The 22,019-nt window shown below is 35.2% G+C and overlaps 2 protein-coding genes and 1 long non-coding RNA gene across 6 annotated transcripts; 2 read left to right on the forward strand and 1 right to left on the reverse strand.

Annotated features, from left to right (window-relative positions):
• The first annotated feature begins 440 nt into the window (after positions 1-440).
• On the forward strand, positions 441-6,295 carry LOC110013119 (putative LRR receptor-like serine/threonine-protein kinase At1g56140). Its single transcript, XM_088876844.1, has 22 exons — positions 441-503; positions 593-639; positions 781-852; positions 977-1,048; positions 1,274-1,345; positions 1,465-1,536; positions 1,642-1,713; positions 1,799-1,870; positions 1,965-2,036; positions 2,191-2,262; positions 2,385-2,450; positions 2,573-2,638; positions 2,752-2,796; positions 2,894-2,958; positions 3,405-3,781; positions 3,870-4,068; positions 4,143-4,310; positions 4,459-4,577; positions 4,858-5,074; positions 5,154-5,385; positions 5,487-5,637; positions 5,715-6,295. The coding sequence occupies exons 1-22, from the start codon at positions 441-443 to the stop codon at positions 6,150-6,152; spliced, it is 2,829 nt and encodes a 942-aa protein (XP_088732970.1). The 3' UTR covers positions 6,153-6,295.
• A 2,559-nt stretch (positions 6,296-8,854) lies between these two features.
• Positions 8,855-17,216, forward strand: LOC105155178 (putative LRR receptor-like serine/threonine-protein kinase At1g56140). 4 transcript variants are annotated; one of them, XM_011071034.3, is made up of 24 exons: positions 8,885-9,391; positions 10,219-10,396; positions 11,428-11,499; positions 11,615-11,686; positions 11,763-11,834; positions 11,968-12,039; positions 12,277-12,348; positions 12,455-12,523; positions 12,612-12,683; positions 12,787-12,858; positions 12,921-12,992; positions 13,155-13,226; positions 13,346-13,411; positions 13,546-13,611; positions 13,719-13,763; positions 13,861-13,925; positions 14,287-14,663; positions 14,769-14,967; positions 15,038-15,211; positions 15,334-15,452; positions 15,741-15,957; positions 16,045-16,276; positions 16,380-16,530; positions 16,622-17,216. In XM_011071034.3, the coding sequence occupies exons 1-24, from the start codon at positions 9,160-9,162 to the stop codon at positions 17,030-17,032; spliced, it is 3,249 nt and encodes a 1,082-aa protein (XP_011069336.2). In that variant the 5' UTR covers positions 8,885-9,159; the 3' UTR covers positions 17,033-17,216. The 4 variants fall into 4 exon arrangements, with proteins under 4 accessions (XP_088733320.1, XP_011069336.2, XP_088733319.1 ...); XM_088877193.1 differs by having other exon boundaries at positions 12,612-12,637; positions 12,753-12,858; positions 16,036-16,276; XM_020691679.2 differs by having other exon boundaries at positions 8,886-9,391; positions 16,036-16,276.
• Positions 17,217-18,666: 1,450 nt separating this feature from the next.
• LOC148784459 (uncharacterized) lies at positions 18,667-21,937 on the reverse strand. The gene is made up of 2 exons (XR_016063715.1): positions 21,833-21,937; positions 18,667-20,153 (listed from the first exon to the last, which is right to left on the reverse strand). It is a non-coding gene; the product is annotated as an uncharacterized LOC148784459 (long non-coding RNA).
• Positions 21,938-22,019: the final 82 nt, after the last annotated feature.

Here is a 22,019-nt window from a genome sequence, read left to right on the forward strand (position 1 = left end):
AGTTACAACCTTAAATCCGGGCATCAAATGTGACTGCTCCTACAATACTTGCCACATTACTGCTCTGTAAGAAGAAACATTAGACACATTAGATTCAAACTTTCTAACAATGAGCTTTCTTTAACAGCTTTATGTTTTCATTTATAGTTTTCGATTTTTAAAACAGTAGTTAAAGTGAAAGCATATTTGTTTATACGTATTTTCACTGAAATTATTACAATATAAGACACAATTTCATTAACTAGTCCGAGTATATTCTCATTTTACACGAAAACCTATATAAAATTGAGAGCACTGAAAACTGAAAATGAAAACATGCTGTTTGTTTTTCGCTGGTTGTGCTTTACATATACACTGTTCAAGTATATATATTTACTTGGACATAATCCAACGGGTAACATTGGCGGAATGTGTCTTACTTGTTCAGGAGAGTTCATGCAATGGATGTTACCGGTCCAATTCCAGACGAGCTCTGGAATTTAACCTATATGGATGATTTGTACGTTTAATTTCAATGTCGATTCTGTTAAGGTGTATCATATTGTTAATGAGAATGATGTAAACTATTCTTTTCCTCCTCTTTTATTTGCAGGAATTTAGGCCAAAATTATTTGACAGGTCCAATTCCAGCATCCATCGGTAAGCTCAACCGCATGCAGTACTTGTATGCATGTTTTCTGTTTTTCCTTTCTTTTTCTTTTTTTTTTTGTTTGCGACTTAGAACTCACTCTGAATTGACTACGTGGGAAGATCTTGAAAAATACTGATTTCCCATTGTAGGAGCTTTGGTAAAAATGCATTATCAGGGGAGATTCCACCGGAAATTGGATTGTTGACTGACTTAAGATCATTGTGAGTCTCTTTAGTTTCATGCATCCAACAGAAGTTTCCTTGCATGCAGATGGTGTCGAAATTTCTTATTGCACTAAATATATTCTTCCATGGTGTTACAAATTAATGTGTTCGCTTATGTTAGGAGCATTAGCACAAACGACTTCTCTGGCCCTTTGCCGTCTGAAATTGGGAACCTCTCAAGACTTGCACAGTTGTAAGTTCACACAGCTCTCAAGATTTATTAAAACTCTGAGCTCCTTTATATCTTAAGATGCATATTTTACCTGTTCTCAGCAATTCTGACATATAACGGGATTGTCGTTTGCATTGTTTGTCCGGATTCATTCTCCTCATTATGAGCCACACATGGTTTCCTTTAACAGAGATGAGAATTGCTGAGAAAACTTTTGCTTATGATTTTGTCTTTGGTCTTTGCCAGATATATTGATAGCTCTGGAGTTAGTGGTCAAATACCTCCAACATTTGCTGATCTACGAAGCTTGGAGACAGTGTGAGAGCACTAATAAAACAATCTGTCACCTTTACTTTATTTCAACCTGTGGAAAAGTAATCATATGATTTGATTTTGTTAATGATCGTGTCCTTTGGAAATCATTGTTGGGATTTTAGGTGGGCATTGGACGTTGAACTCACGGGCCGGATACCTGACTTCATTGGAAATTGGTCGAACCTCAATAAACTGTGAGACGATGTCCATTTCTCTTTCCCGTTTCTATATGTTAGTTTCATTGATTGTTTTATCTATCATTTTATAGCCTTCGATACACTTTTTCACTACATCAACAGGAGGTTTCAAGGAAATTTATTTGAAGGTCCAATACCACCATCGTTTTCTGGTCTAACGTCTCTAAATGACTTATAAGTATTATCATCTTGTTAGCTTTTTGTACTTCCGTTGCTCTCTGCAGAAGCTAATTCTTCTTTGTTCGACTCTGATACTTAGGAGGATAAGTGAACTATCAAATGGCAACTCTTCGATTGAGTTCCTTAGAAATATGACTTCTCTGGCTACCTTGTAAGGATATAAACCATACTTTCCAGTTTTGTAAAATAAACTGATGACTTTTGATCATTAGCTACTAAACTAATGGCTGAGAGTTCTTTGCCAGAGTTCTCCGGAACAGTAATATTACTGGTTCCGTGCCTTCAGTTTTTGGTGAACTTCCCAATTTGACTCTACTGTAAGTATCCTTTTCACATTGTGATCCCAAAAAGCATGTTGAGACCATAGCATGAGAGTCATTACCGTGATTTGAAATCTTTTAAAGTTGATTATACACTTAAAATCGCAGTTACGTATTAATTTCTGACAAACGTGATGATTCTATGTTTTAGGGATTTGAGCTTCAACAATTTGATGGGAACAATTCCAAATTCACTTTTCAATCACAGGGTTCTCACTAGCTTGTAATTAGTTTCAACTCTTTACATACAATTAAGAGATCAGTCTCGGAGACGCCTCCCCCAACCAAACAAAAAGACTGTGATAATATAAGAAAGCTACTAAGTTTGCCTTCTTTATTCTTCAGGTTTCTTGGTAATAACCGGTTAACTGGAGCACTACCGTCACAGAAGAGTCCAACTCTGAGAAATATGTGAGTATTCGTGCTATATGGAAACTTGCTTGTTTGGTGAAAACAAGATCAACTTTAAGTGGTCAAGAATGAATGTTGTACAAAGAAAGATACAGAACTCACATCCTACACTTTGCTTGCAGAGATTTATCATACAATGAACTTTCTGGGAGCTTTCCGTCTTGGGTTGGCGAGCAGAACTTACAACTGTATGATTGAACGAACCCAAGTTTGTTACATTCAAAGTCGTCCTTTCTAATGCTTGTCTCGTCTTTGAAAGTGCTCTACCTCACACTGACATCAATATCTCTCTTTGGTGTAGTAATTTGGTCGTAAACAACTTCACCATTGTTGACTCTAATGGCAGGTGAATTTGGATACACGCATTCCATGAAACTTTCATTTCGATTTACTCCTGAACTCCTCGTGTATATATCACATAACTAACCTTCTCTGCTTTTTAGTGTTTTACCTTCTGGATTGAATTGTCTTCAGAGGAACTTTCCTTGCTATCGAGGATCTCCTATTTGTAAGTGAAATCCACTATCCCAAATGATTCCAGCGTTAATGACTCGGTGAATCAACATTTTCTGTCGTACGAGGATGATAAGAACTTATTGCAAAACAAAGAAGTGCAAGGTTTTTATTAAATAAATATTTGCTACAGTCTTATCAGCATATAAGAAGAAATCATAAAATGAATAGAGTAAACTGTTAACTCACTTCAAAGTTTCTTACAATCAGACCAGTTGAACCATGTATACATCTGATACACTAAAGTTCAGTTCAGAATATGGAGAAATGTTGTTTATGTGAAAACATTCTGAATTTCTAATCATGTCCACTTGCTCGAAATGCTAAAATGAGAATGCAGACATTAGTCTGCAGTATGAGGCAATTGTCATTGCATCACTAAGTTAAGTTACATATCTACCAAGTCAATATCATTGACAATTGACTGATTCTTTGTGGCAGATTCCAGCTTTGCGATTAACTGTGGTGGACCACAGATTATGTCTTTTGATCAGATCATATATGAGAGGGATAATGAGGCTTTTGGTCCAGCAACACACTACATGACCCGTACAGGGAGATGGGCAGTTAGCAATGCTGGTCTTCCTGCGGACAGCAATAACCCACTATATCAAAGCTCATCTTTATCACAATTTACAAATACTTTGGATTCAGGGTTGTTTCAAACTGCACGAATTTCAGCTGGATCATTAAGATACTATGGTTTAGGCCTGGAGAATAGTAATTACACTGTCAGCCTCCAGTTTGCTGAAACAACAATTCTAGGTACTAGGACTTGGAGGAGTGTTGGGAGGCGCATTTTTGATATATATGTGCAGGTCTGTGTTAAACTAGAAACTTTACCAAATTGGATATATTTTCATGATGTGTTTCAAAAATTGATACTAGCACATTTATTTACTTAAGGGTAATTTGGAAATGAAAGACTTTGACATAGTAAGAGAGGCGAATGGAACCTTCTTAAGAGCTGTTGTGAGGGAATTCAGAGTTGAGGTGTTGGAGAATTATATCGAAATCCATCTCTTTTGGGCTGGAAAAGGGACCTGTTGTGTACCTGCCTTTGGTACATATGGACCTTTAATTTCAGCGATAAGTGCAACTCCAGGTATTACTATATAGAGATTCAGTAGTTTGTTTTCTTGAATCCAATGCCAGTATTGAGCACTAATTTTTCTACAGATTTCAATCCTACTGTCTCAAACAACCCTCCTGGTGGGAACAAGAACCGGGCACGTCTGATTGTGGGGATCATTGTTGCAATTGCTGTTACAAGTTTGATTCTAGCTGCTGCGGCAGCATATTATGTCTTCCAGAGAAGAAAAAGGCAAAAAAGCTTTGAGGACGATGGTGAGAAAGGACACAATTTGTTTCCTTGGGCTATCTTGTTAACATTTCTAATGGTTTATGTTTCACATCAGATAAAAAAACAAATACATTGGTAAAATTTTCATACATGAGGGGATTTTATCTATGAACTGTTTCTACATATCTGCAGAGTTGTTCAAGTTTGATGTGCGACCTTACACCTTCAGTTATGCCGAACTTAAAATTGCAACAAATGACTTTGACCTTGCTAATAAGCTAGGGGAGGGAGGATTTGGACCTGTTTACAAGGTAAATGTAAGCTCAAGTTCGTAGATGCGATAATTCAGACACTAATAACATGAAACCAGGAAATGATCTACCACAAACTAAGATTACACATGTACATTGGAGTTTAAAATGAAATGGAAAATAAGGAGAGAGAATGATGAATTATATCTACTGCTTGAGCAACCATCTGAACATGTTTCCTACAGACTTCTGTAGGTGATTGAGAAATCTGTGTTAGTTTTCTAGACCAATGAAGCATATTGTAAAACAGTATTACATTCCGTGTATTGAGCATTAACAGGGAACACTTGAAGATGAAAGAGTAGTTGCCGTTAAACAATTGTCTGTGGCATCGCATCAAGGAAAGACTCAGTTTGTGGCAGAGATTGCAACTATGTCTGCTGTGCGACACCGTAACCTTGTGAAACTGTATGGTTGCTGCATTAAGGGAGATAATCGATTGCTCATTTACGAGTATCTAGAGAACAAGAGTCTTGATCAACTACTATTCAGAACTGGTAAATTAGTTTTATCCCTATATGCTATAGCAGAGCTTTTCTGCACTGTGGATTAAGTTGATCTGCTCTAATGGAACAGAGAGTAAAAGCTTATATCTCGACTGGGCAACACGTTACCACATATGCTTGGGAGTAGCTAGAGGTCTTGCTTATCTTCATGAGGAATGTCGACCGCGAATTGTTCACAGAGATGTGAAGGCCAGCAACATTTTGCTTGATTCTGACCTCACCCCAAAAATATCCGACTTCGGTTTTGCCAAATTATATGACGACAGCAAGACCCATATTAGCACTCGAGTTGCAGGCACAATGTAAGACATATTTCACAAATCCAAGATTTACTTCAGATGGAATATTAGACTTGCTAAAGTGAGTGTGTAATTGTGTCCTTTTTCCTGGTACGATGGCACAGAGGGTATCTAGCACCCGAATATGCAATGCGTGGATGTCTTACCGAAAAGGCTGACGTATTCAGCTTTGGAGTAGTAGTAATGGAGATCGTTGGCGGACGGCCGAACGCTGACTCAGGTTTGGAAGATGATATGATATATCTTCTTGAATGGGTATGTCCTCTAGTTTTAACCTTTTAGACCAGGTTTGGGTTAGAATTTCTATGTTAATGTTTGGTATGCTATTTCAGGCCTGGAATCTTCACGAAAACGGCAGGGAGCTTGAACTGCTGGACCCAACTTTACCACAATATGATGCAAATGTAGCGAAAAGGATCATCGGTATAGCTCTGTTATGCACGCAAGCATCGCCAGCCTTACGGCCTTCAATGTCCCGTGTGGTGGCAATGCTCACCGGAGATGTTGAGGTGCCATCCGTGACTTCAAGACCGGGATACCTAGTCGACTGGAAGTTCACGGATGCAACTACTTTCGCGACAAATGCCGAAAGCTCAACATCAGAAGCTGATAATGGTTATATGAATACAACAACGAGTGCAACCATGGCAACTGATCTTAGTTACATGAATTCGAGAACAAGTGCAAGCATGACGCCTGATGCAGCTTATAATTCACCTTATAATCCTGCCAAACCCATGCTTCACGACATACCTGGTGATGGCAGATGATGAATAATTAACTCCATTGATCTAGTACATATAAGTCGTTTGTTTGTTGGGTCTTATAGTTTTTGAACCACTGAACACTCTACTCCACTCTCTTGAAGTTAAGGTTGTCTCATTTTTACAAGCTTGTGGTTGTGGGTTGTGGCACTCCATATCTAAGTTAAAATTAATCTTGAGATGATATAAACCAATCTTGTTATACATCGAGATTGGACCATAAATTGGGATAATATGTTGAACTTGTATGTATGTTCATATATTCTAGTAAGAATATCTCAAATCTTGATAGTTGATGGGAATATTTTGTGGTGGAACTACTTAAATAGAGCCGTATTATCGTCAACTATCAAAACTCAAGTGGAAGATGACCAATTGGAACGTCCTCCAATTGAGACACGCATCACACACAAAAAAAAGAAGTTTGTAACTATAAAATAATAAGGGATTAATTAATTTTGTCATTCGTACTATAACTGCTTTTACATATTAATATCTACTTTTTTTTTATGTCAACTTACCATCTCAACTTCACAAAATTTTATTCTTTGTTATTTACAACTATTTTTCAATCAAGGTTTCTATTGAAAAAAATCACATACAATGCACATGTGATATTTAAGGATTATTTAATGTGATATTTTGTACATATGTACAACATGTGATGCTTTCTGGCAAAAAAATAATTAATTAAATATGACAAAGTGTAATTTTCGCAAAGTTGAGAAAATGAGTTAATAAAAAAAAAAATTCGATGACAAAGTATGAAAATGAATATATTTCGAATCGCGAAATGTAATTTACCTAAATAATAATATTGGTATAAACTTCTTCATTTGGAAAAGAATAGCTCTTTAACAAAGAAGTCAATATATATTAGTATTCAGGGACGGAATTCTTTTAACAGGGGGAGAGTATGACACCCCTTATCTATTATGTTAAATATCATATTTAACAAATTAATTTACTATCACCTATGAGATTTATTTTTCTTCACTTTTTCTTGTTTAAACCCTATTTACAAAAAAATTATTTTAGTTAATTTGGAATAAAGAACCAATTATATGAAATTTAATTAATTAATATATAGAAATTAGAAGTTCTAAGATGAATTAGAAAATGTTATAGACTATAATTTAATTATATTAAAATTTTAAGTGATTAAATTGAAATTTTATAAAATTTTTAGGGTTAAATTATGTAATTTTAAAAATTAAGAGATTAAATTGTAGATTATATAAATTAATTATAAAAAAAAAGATAAAAAAATTTGGGTGGCTGCTCGTGGGCTACCACCAACCTTACTAATAATAATAGCAAGTGGTCCATGCATGAATAAAGAGTAAAGAAAAGAAATAAATTAATAAAACAAAAAAAAAAGATAAGGCTTCTAATTTTGACTATCAAAGCTCAAGTTGGAAGATGGCCAATTGGAACGTCTTCCGATTGAGACACACAAGCACACAGAAAAAAGACAAAAAGAATTTTGCAATTATAAAATAATAATATTAGTATAAACTTTTTCATTTGGAAAAGAATAGTTCTTTAAGATAAAAGTCAATATATATTAAAATTTGGAATCGAATTCTTCTAACAGGGGAAGAATGTAAAACTCTGTATCTATTATATTAAATATCATATTTAACAGATTAATTTACTATCATCTATGAAATTTATTTTTCTCACATTTTTTTTTGTTGAAATCCTATTTACCAAAAGTTTATTTTTAGCTAATTTAGAATAAAGAAGAAATTATGTGAAATTTAAGTAATTAATATATAGAAATTTGAAAGTTTTAGATGAATTAGGAAAAAGTTATAGAGTATAATATAAATATATTAAAACTTTAAGGGATTAAACTAAAATTTTATAAAATTTTTAGTGTTAAATTATAGATTATGTAATTAATTAAAAAAAATAAAAAAGTTGGGTGGCAGCCAACACTTGCTAGTTAAAAAAAAAACAAAATTAGTGGCAAGTGTTGATGCATGAACAAAATTAGCCGCCACATACACACACACAACTGCTCCTCTTCTCTTTCTTATTCTCTTTTTCTTTCTCGCTAAGAACAGAGTGGAAAATGAATATGATATTTAGTTATTTTTTGGATTTGAATGGCTTTCAGAACTATGTGGAGTTAAGTGCTATAATTTAATTATTATTTTCATTATGTAATATTTTGGTATTTATTATGAACTTTCATCGGAGCCACCTCTAGAGTTTATATGAGTATTCAACAAGCCTTGCTTATCTTTGATATTTTCAGTTCATCGTAATATCGAATATGAATTTGGTCTTTAAATGGTTTATTTCCTATGTAATTGTCGACTGGCGTTGTGGATTTGATCATATGGTTCTTGCTAAGCGGTCAACGGGTTCGGGGTTAGACAGTTTGTGGGGCACGCTTGGATAGCATTGGGTTGCCAGTTGAGGTTTCATCGTTTAATTCTCACTTGGATGTTCTTTCACGGATAGGTTGGAGGTTGTCTGTGTGTAATTGGGGCCGTCATGTACCTATAAATATCCAATTCTATGCGGTAAGTAAACCGTCTTTTAGGAGACACAAGGTGGTGATCATAAATTTCGATCATTACCTGATATAATTTTCACAGACTCGATTTATTGTTGCCAGAAAATTCCTAACTGGGTAACCCACAAAATAATTGAGAATTGAACCACAATGCAACACACCAACAATTCCCATTGTATTAAAGTTTACTACATAGAAATATTTATTCAAAATAATTTCCATGAGATCTTCCCCAAAAGCAGAACAGAGAGTTGTGCAACTTCCCCCCAACCACCCTAATAGCAGGTCACACTATGTTCTGCAAGATATTATAATCCAAGAAACAAAACGAAAAAAAAATCAACAACGACGGCGAAAACATAAGTCGTTTATTTGTTGAGGTTGTCTCATTTTTTACAAGCTTGTGGTTGTGGGTTCATGTCAATAGATATATACTAGCTAGCAACCTCTGCTCCACAAAGTATCTTTCATGCGATCAAACTTATGGAAGAAATTGATATATATCTTCTTCCATCTCCACAATCTTGCACTGAGCTTACTTCTGTTCATCCAAGTTATAACTTAGAAATGGCGGCTGCGGCGCCTCCAATGCGTCAGACCTCACGGCGGCGCTTGCTGGTGTTGTGCTGTGTGGTGGCCTTTGGCCTACTGATGGACACCGCTGGAGCTCAAACTAGAACTACTAATGCCACTGCCACCACCCATCCCCTTGAAGGTGTGCCCAATGATCAGTGAAGTCGTTTTTGTTAAGGAATAATTAGAAATCTTTCTATTGTTAAATTTTACGGCTCGGATTTATCGATATGTATTATCGTTATTATATTGTGTTGTCACTAATATTTATAGTATCAGTTTGTGTATAATTTTTATAATTAATAATTATATAATAACAAAATTATCACTTAGATTTTATTGCCGTGATAATGAATGCTTCCCTGAAAAAGGAAACAACTGAAACTACTCGTGATTCCATATTTCCAAGTTAAACCATGTAATAATTGGTTGACAAGCGCAATCTAGAGTTGGAGAGGCGGTGCTTGTTTTGGACGCATGTTGTGTTTAATTTTTTTTTCCTATAGTTTCAAAAAGATTTGGTATTTTTTTGGTAAAAAAAATGAGATTTGAATTTAATAAAGTAAAAAATTAATTCACTCTTATCAAACTAAAAATTTTCAATGAAATTATTAAAACTTGAGAGGTAGTCGTGATGATTTAACTAATTTGAATATAAAATATGTGTATTTTGTGTTGTATCTTGATATTACAAATATTGCTTATTTTAAATTTATGAGAATTAGAAATATATCTATACTATATAAAAAGAATAGCATGCAATAATAAAATAAAAAAAAGTTTATATATAGTATTAGTATCATGTGATATCCAATTTTTTTAAAATTCTCCGTACCATTGTGCCGTATCGTGTGCCAATCCATGCATCTTAGTTTTTCAAAATTGTTGAGAAAAGCTGAAGTTGACAAGATACATTCTTTAATTTTGGTTCCGACATTTGGTGGTAATTGATGTGAATGTGATCCACAGCAAGAGCACTAAACGCCATGTTCCGACGATGGGGGATTTCAGCCACAAACAACTGGAACATTAGCGGTGAATTATGCAGCGGTGTAGCCATTGATGACACAGAAGTTATAACCTTAAACCCTGGCATCAAATGTGACTGCTCCTACAATAATGGCTCTACTTGCCACATTACTGCTCTGTAAGTAGAAACGTTGGACAAATTTTCTAACAATGAGTTTCTTTTGTTTCTGTTTCCAGCGGGGCAGGGCAGGTCTCGGGGCAGATGCTCATGGACTTGGGACCCTGTCCTGGACTTAAGCGGATCCTAATTCTTTGGATTCACTACTCTCTCCATTTTTTGGACTCGAACTCATTTTATGAGGGGCAAGTCTTAGGCGGGTTTTTCCTGTTCAATTGACACCCTTACTTTATATATAGGTGTTTATTATATTTAGACCTTATTTAATAATATAAAATTATATTTTTTATTAGGAATTTTTCAAAATTACACTTGCCACCCTCGTGAGAATCTTTTGTTTAGAACTATTACATTTTTGCTAAAATTTACATAGGAAATACTAATGTCAACAGAAAAACATTATATAAGCTTGTAATTTTATCTCTCATCCAACATTCTCATAATTATATTTTATGCATATAAGGGATAAATATAATATATATAAAACAAAAAATGTGTAACTGTAATATAATATTATTTTTGAATTACAGTCATGAGATAAAAGATAGTTTAACACCACTATTGCATCTATTATAAAATGAAGACCATGAAGATGTCAATATGCCTACTAGACAAAATACTAGTGAAAGAAACAAATAATGGTATTAAGCTTACCCCATGTACATGAACTAAGAAAGAACATAAAAAATGTTTAGTTTTTTCGTTTATTAATAGCTATTTTTTGTCCAACGTCTATAATTTGGGGAATAATATTTAATTATAATTACACTCTTTTGATTATAATATATATATATATATAAGTATAAAATATTATAAGGGGATTGTTAAATAGAAGTCAAATTGAAACTTTATGTATTTTTTTGACTGAATTCATTCAAATCCTAACTGAAGGAAAGGGAATAATGGTGGGAGGGATTGTAAGTGTAACTTTGAAAGTATTTTTGGGAAAAAGTATAATTTTACATATTTGGATAAATCTAATTGTAATTAACCCTTACATATATACTGTTTCATGTGGTCCTACTTTTCAGGAGAGTTCAAGCATTGAATGTCAGCGGTCCGATTCCAGACGAGCTCTGGAGCTTAACCTATATGGACGATCTGTACGTGTAATTTTGATATCAGTTTTTTCTCAGGCATATCATATTGTTAATGAGAAAGGTGTGTACTGTATACTATAAAAGTAACTACCTTTCCTCTTATGTTTTCTATTTGCAGGAATTTAGGCGTAAATTATTTGACGGGTCCAGTTCCAGCATCCATTGGCAATCTCAGTCGCATGCAGTACTTGTATGCATGTTGTTCTCTCTCTTTCTCTGTTTCTGGCTTAATGCTCATTCTTAATCAACCATGTCTGTATGATTAGGAACTTTGGTGCAAATGCATTATCAGGGGTGATTCCAAGGGAGATTGGATTACTAACTGACTTAAGATCATTGTGAGTCCCTTTAGCTAGTTTCATTCATTCAGCAGAGTAGTTTTCGTACATGATCGAGTTGAAATTTTCTTACCGTATAAAGTGTATTCTTACATAGTGTTACAGTTTGATGTCGTATTCGCTTTATGTGTAGGAGCTTTAATACAAACAACTTCTCTGGTCCTTTGCCCTCTGAACTTGGGAACCTGTCAAGGCTAGCACAGATGTAAGGTTAATTATGTTGGTCTTAAGACTTATTTGAATTCTGAATATTATTTAAGCTTAAGCTCATGATGCATATTTTAATCGCATTCGGCAATATTGACCTGTAACCAAATCATCGTTTGCATTGTACATCTCGATTCATCCTCTGATCATTTTGAGGCACACATGGTTTCATTTGAAATACATACCCTGCAAGGGCAACCTTTTTACTTGTGCTTTTGTCTTTCATCTTTGCCAGATATATTGATAGCTCTGGAGTCAGAGGACCAATACCTCCAACCTTTGCTAATCTTCAGAGCTTGGAGAGAGTGTGAGAGCACAAATAAAATCGTTTTTCTCCTTTACTTTGTCTCAACCCATGGAGAAGTAATCATTTTATTTGATTTTGTCGATGGAAATCATCGTTGGGAGTTTAGGTGGGCATCAGACACTGAACTCACAGGCCAGATCAGCTTCATTGGAAATTGGTCAAACCTCATTCAACTGTGAGACGATGTCCATTTTTCTTCTATATGTTAGTTTCATTATCTATCATTTTATAGCTTAGGACACACTTTCTCAATATGTCGACAGGAAGCTTCAAGGAAATTTATTTGAAGGTCCAATACCACCATCGTTTTCTGGTTTAACGTCTTTGAATGACTTGTATGTGTTATCTTCTTTTCGCTTTGTATTTTGCATAATGTCTATTTCTTCTTACATTGCTTGCTGCAGAAGCTAATTTGTTTGGTCCGGTTTTGATGCTTAGGAGGATAAGTGAACTGTCTAATGGCATCTCTTCACTCGACTTCCTCAGAAATATGACTTCTCTAGCTACCTTGTAAGGACTAAACCATAGCTTAGCTTGCACGATAATTATTTTGACTGAGACTTCTTTCGCAGAGTTTTGCGGAATAATAATATTTCTGGTTCCATTCCTTCATTTCTTGGTGAACTTCCGCGTTTGGCTCTAGTGTAAGTATCGCTTTCATGTTGTGATTCTGAAAAGCATATAATTGAGACCACAGCAAGAAAGTTGTTACCCTGATATGAGCTTGAAATTTTACATACCTGATTATACACTTAGATCCCAGTTATGTATTAATCTCCGACAAATGTGTTGATTCTATGTTTCAGGGATTTGAGCTTCAACAATTTAATGGGAACAATTCCAAATTCTCTTTTCAATCACGGGGTTCTCACTAACTTGTAATTAGTTTCAACTCCTTGTAATTGATAGCTCAGTTTTGGAGACGCTTTCTCCAAGCCAAACAAAAAGAATGCAATAATATAAGAACGCTACTAAGTTTGTCATTTTAAATCTTCAGGTATCTTGGTAATAACCGGTTAACCGGAGCACTGCCATTGCAGAAGAGTCCATCTATCAAAAATATGTGAGTATTCCTGTTATATGGAAACTTGCTTGTTTTGTGAAAACAAGATCAACTTTAAGTGGTCAAGAATGGATTGTGCAAAGAAAGATACAATTCTCAGGCATGCATGCTCACATCCTACTCTTTGCTTGCAGAGATTTATCATACAATGAACTATCAGGAAGCTTTCCGTCTTGGGTTGGCGAGCAGAACTTACAACTGTATGATTGAAAGAACCCAAATTTGTTCTAAGTCGTCCTTTCTAATGTTTTCTCATCCTTGCAATTGCTCTAGCTCACACTGATATCAATATCTCTCTTTGGTGTAGTAATTTGGTCGTAAACAACTTCACCACTGGTAACTCTAATGGCAGGTGAAATTGGATACACACATTCAATGAAACTTTCATTTAGATTTACTCCTCAACTACTCGTGTATATTGATCATAACAAACCTTTTCTGCTATTTAGTGCTTTACCTTCTGGATTGAATTGTCTTCAGAGGAACTTTCCTTGCCATCGAGGATCTCCTATTTGTAAGTGATATATCTATTTCATCTACCCAAAATGATTCTGATAAACATTATGCTATATTTGCTATAAGTTTGTTGGTAGAAGATTAGTTCGTTAATCAAGTAAACCATTAAGTCATTTCAAAGTAAACTTAAGATCAGACCACTTGAACCATGTATACATCTGATAGACTAACGTTTAGTTTTGAATATGGAGAAACATTGTCTATGAGAGAACATTCTATTACATGACTATTTGTTGCAGTGCTAAAATGAGAAGGCAGACATTAGTCTACAGCGTGAGGCAATTTTCATTGCATTGCTAACTTTAGTTACATCTTCTACAAAGTTAATATTATTGACAATTAAATGATTTTTTGGGCAGATTCCAGCTTTGCAATTAACTGTGGTGGGATGCAGATTAGGTCCTCTGATAAGATCATATATGATATGGATAATGATCCTCTTGGTCCAGCAACACATTATATGACCCCTACCGGCAGATGGGCAGTTAGCAATGTTGGTCTGCCTGTTGACGGTGATAGCCCACAATATCAAAGCTCCACTTCATCCCAATTTACAAATACTTCGGATCCGGGGTTGTTCCAAACTGCGAGAATTTCAGCGGGATCATTAAGATACTATGGTTTGGGCCTGGAGAATGGTAATTACACTGTCAGACTCCTGTTTGCTGAGACAATAATTCTTAGTACTTGGAGAAGGAGGAGTAGGGGAAGTCGTGTGTTTGATATATATGTCCAGGTCTGTGTTAAAGTAGAAACTTTACCAAAGTGGTTATATCTTCATAATTCATTTCAAATACTATATTTAGCACCAGCAAATGATATGATCACACTTATTTTTCAGGGGAATCTGGAAGTGAAAGATTTTGACATACTAAGAGAGGCCAATGGAATCTCTTTTAGAGCTGTTGTGAGGGAATTCAATGTTCAAGTGTTGGAAAATTATATTGAAATCCATCTCTTTTGGGCAGGAAAAGGGACTTGCTGTTCACCTGCCTATGGTACATATGGGCCTTTAATTTCAGCAATAAGTGTAACTCCAGGTATATACAAATTCAGAAGTTAGTTATCTCGAATCCAGTGCCAACATCGACCACTAAGTTTTTTTTACAGATTTCGTTCCTTCGGTCTCAAACAATCCTCCTGGTGGGAACAAGAAGCGGACTGGTCTGATTGTGGGGATCATAGTTGCAGTTGCGGTCATTGTTGCAATTTTGCTCTCTATAGTGGCCGGAACATGTTATATCTTTCAGAGAAGGAAAAGGCAGAAAAAGCTTGAGGACAAAGGTAAGAAAGGACTTGGAATGCTGCATTTTAAATAATATCTTGGGTATCATTTCTAATGGTTTACATACATACCGAAAACAAAAGTGGATTATCTCTCTGAACTGGTTTATGTGTATTTGCAGAGTTGTTGGGGCTTGATGTGCGACCTTACACCTTCAGTTATACCGAACTTAAAACTGCAACAGATGACTTTAACCTTGCTAACAAGCTAGGCGAGGGAGGATTTGGACCTGTTTACAAGGTAAATGAAATTTCAAGGTCATAAATCATAAAGATGATCCAACAATGTGTCCTCCATTAGAAACATTAGACCAGAAAATGATCTATCAGGAATTGAGATGACACATGAGCATTGGAATTTGAAACGAAACAAGAAATAAGGAGAGAGGTGATAATGCATAATGTCTACTGCTTGTGCAGCTATTTCTACATGTTTCGATGAACTTCTATAGCTGATGAGACATCTTTATCGTTTTCTCACCAATGAAGCATTGATAAACAGGATATTCACTGTATTGAGCATTAACAGGGAACACTTGAAGATGGAAGAGTAGTCGCCGTTAAACAATTGTCTGTTGCATCGCGTCAAGGAAAGACTCAGTTTCTGGCAGAGATTGCGACTATATCTGCAGTGCAACACCGTAATCTTGTGAAACTATACGGTTGCTGCATTGAGGGAGATAAACGTTTGCTCGTTTATGAATATCTCGAGAACAAGAGTCTTGATCAGCTATTATTTGGAACTGGTAAATTAACTTTATGCTTATATGTTATACAAGAGTTTTTTCTGCACTGAAGTTATAATTGATTTGCTTTGACGAAAGTTGGAACAGAGAGTAAATATTTATATCTCGACTGCACAACACGTTACAACATATGCTTGGGGGTAGCAAGGGGCCTTACTTATCTTCATGAGGAATCTCGGTTGCGAATTGTTCACAGAGATGTGAAGGCCAGCAACATTCTACTTGATTCCGACCTCACCCCTAAAATCTCCGATTTTGGCTTGGCCAAATTGTACGATGATGATAAGACCCATATAAGCACTCGAGTTGCAGGCACAATGTAAGATACATTCACAACTTGAAGATTCATCTTACAGAAACATTTCAACTTCAAATTAAAGTGTGCGTCTAATTGCGTTCTTTTTTCTGGTCCGATCGCGCAGAGGGTATCTAGCACCTGAATATGCAATGCGTGGACGACTTACCGAGAAGGCTGATATATTCAGCTTTGGAGTTGTAGCTCTGGAGATCATTAGTGGAAGGCCGAATTATGACCCAAGTTTTCAACATGAGATGAGATATCTTCTTGGATGGGTATGTCCTCTAGTTTCAACCTTCCAAACTAAGTCCGGGTTAGAATTTCCTCTAGTCTTGGTTGACGTGAATATTTTATATGCTGTTTCAGGCTTGGAATCTGCACGAAAATGATAGGGAAATTGAGCTGGTCGACCCAACTTTACCACCACAATATGATGCAAATGCAGTGAAAAAGATCATCCATGTAGCTCTTTTATGCACGCAAGCGTCGCCAGCCTTACGGCCCTCAATGTCCCGTGTGGTGGCAATGCTCACCGGAGACGTTCAGGTGTCGTCCGTCACTTCAAGACCGGGATACCTAACCGACTGGAAGTTCACCGATGCAACTACTTTCGCGACGGATGCCGAAAGCTCAACATCAAAAGCTAATATTGGTTATATGAATTCAACAACGAGTGCAACCATGATAGCTGATGGTTCAACACCAACAACTGATCTTAGTTACATGAATTCGACTACAAGTGGGGGCAGCCAACGGTGGATTCAAGATTGTGTATAGCAACATTTTAGACAGTTTAAATATTTGTTTGTTGCCCATTTTAGGGTGAATTGCATTGACACTTTCGAATTATGTTTTATACAAACACACACCTTCTATTATTTGTAAAATTGTAAGTACACTTGTTGTAATTATTAATACGCCTTATTCATGGCAAAATCGTATCCAAACTCATCTTAAAATACATTACACTACACTTCTTTAGGGGAGTACATATAATTTTATAAAAACTACAAATGTTTGTTTTATTAAGCTTAATTTTAAATAATGTCGATGTAATTTTTTTGTTTTCCGATATTTGCTCCGCAGAGTTGTTCTCTAAGACCTATTAAAGTGTCTTGCACGATTCTCCTAAGATATGATCATTTGGCTCAGTTTTTCATAATCATTTTTTAGATTAATTTATAGCAAAATACATTTTGCTAAAAGCTACAATTGGTAGATTTTAATCTCACCACAATTATATTTTAGCTGATTAGCGATTGTATCTATTAGAATTTACTAAAACCACTTGATATGAGGTTATTTTTGAAATTTAATTATAATTGACAATTGTATAAACAATTATTGAAATATTGAATCCAAACACCCAGTCATTTTTTTTCTAAAATCAATTATTCCTAGATCAGTTCTTTAATAATGAATTATGCAATCGTTGCTTATTTACAATTAAATAATTGTAAATAAAAAAATAATTTCTTATTTTATTTCTAATTACAAGTTGATAAATACTTATTTTATCCCGCCGCCCACACCTAATAAATTTGAGTTCAAGTCCATGAATTTCTTGATAGATGGCTCCCTAAGTTTTAATTTAAGATAAATTACAACGAGTTCCGATGATATTTAAAAGAATTTCAATTTTTGTTGTTTGGAAAAGTATAAGTATCCCTTATTTTAATGGGTCGTCTAACAACTAGCCAAATCTGCTAGTATTTATTAGGTTTCCATCTATTTTTATGAGTTACCAAAATATCCTTGTAAACTATGAATTATGATTTTACTTATTTTATAAAACTTTCTAGTTTTTTGGACCAAGTGGATAATTTTTTTTATAATTTTTAAAATTTTTCCATCCACTTTGTCTATTTTTTAAAAAACAAATTATAACAAGGACACAGTTCACTGCAAGAAAACAGACTTTCAGAGACAGAAAAATCCGTCTCTGAAGCCTATATTTCCGTCGCTAATAGTATTAGCGACGGATAAATTCCATCAAAAAATCTGTTGCTGAAAGCCCAATGGCTAATTCCGTCGCTGAATCTGTCACTATATTTTTGATGGAATATTATCCGTCTTAAAATCTGTCTCATTTAACAAACAAACTTAGACAAATCGTCTTTAAATCCGTAGTTGATCTGTCTGAAAATCCGTTGCAAAGATTGTCTTATGTTGTTTTCTCTGAATCCGTCATTGAATCCGTCACTGAATCCGTCACTAATTCCGTCATTATTTCTATGGCTGATTCTGTCACTGAATCCGTCTTTAATTTTATAGCTGAAGACAAAGTTCCCTTTTACTTCAATCCCTAATTTTTTTAAGCAAAGCTGAAATAAAATGAGATTAAATACCTGGACAAAATAAAATATCACAATTATAACAAATAAAACAAGCATCAACCAAAACCATACAAAAACTAAGAAACCAACAAATATACTTAAAGTGGAAGTATGAGAAATACTATCGTTGTTTACCCAGAAGACTTGCAATTCTTCATGTTCACAATTATACACCAAATACAATCATAAAAATGTTTGAAACATCGCATCATTCAAGAGCTTGCCTCTTTACTTAAATACAAGAATAATCACTATTTAAGCTCCAATACTCTTTAATTTGCACCAAAATCATAAATTGCCTAACGCTTTGCACCAAAATCTTGTTGCTCATTGGGTCCAGATCCACCTGCAAACCGGCGATTGGTATACCCCACCTCTTGATTTAATTTGTGTACCATTTCTTCAAGCTCCACCGCCCTTCTTTGTGCATCTTCTTCCCTCCTCTTGCATCTTTTTCTCTCTTTCTCGCATCTTCTTCCCTCTTCTGCGACTCCTCAAGAGCCTGCTCTAGCATCTTTTTACTTTCTGCTTCTCGTCTTAAAAGTTCTTCTTGTATTTTCATACTTAACTCATTATATTTTTCATCCATTACTTTCATTAACTCATTATATCTTTCTTCATATTCCCTAGGAGTTGAAGTAACAGAAATTCTACTAAATCTGTCAGAAGATTGACTATGCCCAAATCCATACCTGAGTACTTTAACTTGTGTAGGATTTTACTAAGATACTATTTGTGTAGTTTAAGGTATATTATTTATCAAGTCATCTATCAATACCTATTCCACCATGTGGAGTATTTTCATGTCAGTTTATCTTTCATTGCTCATTTTCACCCCTTTTATCATGTTTAGCTTTTCATTATACCTTCTTTTTTTCCTCCTATTAAATGTAGTTCTATCTTGCTGTTTTAGAAGAACTTCTATCGTAATGTTTCTGGAGGTAAACTGAAGCATACCAGCCTTTATTCACAGTTGTATGTATGTTACTGCAGGTTGCTGCTTTAATATTAGAAAATACTTTCACATCCAGAGTTTTATCTAATAAACCTTCAATTCTGCAGTAAGGCAAAGGGTGCATAATCCAGCATGCATCCAAGATTTAAGTGCTTTATCCAGTTCTTATTTGAAACAAGATCGATTAATAACACTAATTCCAGTTTTAAAGCACCGAGCTTCTATTTTGTGTCATATACTTCCTGATTGGAAACAGAAAAGTAATTCACTAGTCATTGGTTTAGGAAGAAGCAAATACAATTGAGGAACAAAAGGACCGAAAGCATATCTTTTTCACAATCTTATCGGAAACAAAAATTGATGAATACATAGAGGAACAACAAGGAATCAAAAGCTGATGAATACACTTAAGTTAGATGTTTCAAGAAATTAAGGGAATCATGAAGGACAAAAACCAAAAATTGTGGTACCAACACATTAAAGTAAGTGACAGTTATTTGAGGTCAGAAAAGATCAAAGGAAAGCTCTAGAAGTTTGAAGGTAGGCATACCTCCTTCAACACAGCATTGGCATGGGAAGTTGGTTCAACCTCTCTCACAAGTACACCCTGCAGAAAATTAGGAGACTATCAGGAGGCGTAAAATAGGCCAACCAAAGAAAAAAGCAGCAAAATAGTTGCTTTAGCAATCTGGCAACGGAAAACCAAAATGATAGTCAGAGTTAACCAAAATGATAGAAGATATTTACCAACATAAGTATCAAATTATGCTCTTTTTGTTCTTCCCAGTTAAAAAAGAGATGGAAAAAGAATTACCATAAAGGACCAAGAATTTTAAGTACATAGCCTCATATCAACTTGTCTCTGCCAGACAGGCATGCCAGTAACAATAGGAGCTACCAGAAAAAGTGACACAATGGAGGAGTCTAAAGAACAAACAAATAGCAAAGGGAAAAGGTGGAAGAAGAGCTGAGTTAACAGTGCTTTGAAATTAAGAGCAAATTTATCAGCAGGAACGACAAACAACATAACTTGCCACTTAAGATCTGTACCTCAGAGTGTGCTACATTTGTGAACAATGCAAACAAATATTTTGCTTCACCAGATAATAACATCCAAAAGCATCATCTTGAATGCCAAAGCAAGCACCCCATATTGCCTCAAGAGCTCTTAATTAAAGTATAGCCAAATTACTCTTAGCATCCAAGATATTTATCCACCAAACCTATTAGTTGAAACTTCCAGAATCCAGATAGATAATCAATCTCAGGGCATATATTGATGAAAGATTCTGACATTAGTAAAAAAAAGAAAGAAACTTGCTATTATCATATATCAGCAGCAAACACTAACCAGCACATTTTGTGTGAAGGAAAAACATGGTACAACGTCAAACTCCTCGGTTTATCTATCAGTTTAATCATTGCACATATCAATGACTCAGTCAATAGAATTTGCATGAAAGTCTTTAGCTCTTACTTTCCACTTCAGGAGGGTCAATAAAAAATAATTAGTTAATGATAGGAATTGGTAAATCTTCCTCCTATTTTCGGATGGCCAGCAATCAAAATCCATGAATTTCGATCAGTTAAAAGTACATGTTTGAGTCCCCCAAAAGAACATATCTCATCCAGACAACTATGACATCTCTGCAACATATCTCCAGTCCTAAATACACCATTTTAATATTTTTAAAGCCAGCACTCATAGAAATCTGTGCCGCGGCTCACTCTTAGAAATGTTAGCATGCAGCACTCAATTGAATAAGTAGCGGATCTTTTCATGATGAAAAGCACAATACAACGAAAATTACTAGTTCATGGAAGCCTCACCGGTGTATTTCCCATTCTTCTCAGTCAATAGAATTTGCATGAAAGTCTTTAGCTCTTACTTTCCACTTCAGGAGGGTCAATAAAAAATAATTAGTTAATGATAGGAATTGGTAAATCTTCCTCCTATTTTCGGATGGCCAGCAATCAAAATCCATGAATTTCGATCAGTTAAAAGTACATGTTTGAGTCCCCCAAAAGAACATATCTCATCCAGACAACTATGACATCTCTGCAACATATCTCCAGTCCTAAATACACCATTTTAATATTTTTAAAGCCAGCACTCATAGAAATCTGTGCCGCGGCTCACTCTTAGAAATGTTAGCATGCAGCACTCAATTGAATAAGTAGCGGATCTTTTCATGATGAAAAGCACAATACAACGAAAATTACTAGTTCATGGAAGCCTCACCGGTGTATTTCCCATTCTTCTCATAATCTTCAACAAAAACTAACCTTTTTGTTCGAATAGCTCTTTCCTCCACTGGCAACCCACGAATAGCTGCGCAATACACCGGCGAGTTGTTGACGGCAGTGAGTTGTTGACGGCGGCACGACGAGGAAAGAAGAAGAATTTCAGCGAGAAAAGGAGAAGAGTTTTAGCGTGAAAAGAAGAAGGGCTTCGTACCTGACTGCAATTTGG

Source organism: Sesamum indicum, linkage group LG13 (genome assembly GCF_026168435.1).
Source record: "Sesamum indicum cultivar Baizhima isolate 11 linkage group LG13, ASM2616843v1, whole genome shotgun sequence".
Classification (NCBI taxonomy): domain Eukaryota; kingdom Viridiplantae; phylum Streptophyta; class Magnoliopsida; order Lamiales; family Pedaliaceae; genus Sesamum; species Sesamum indicum.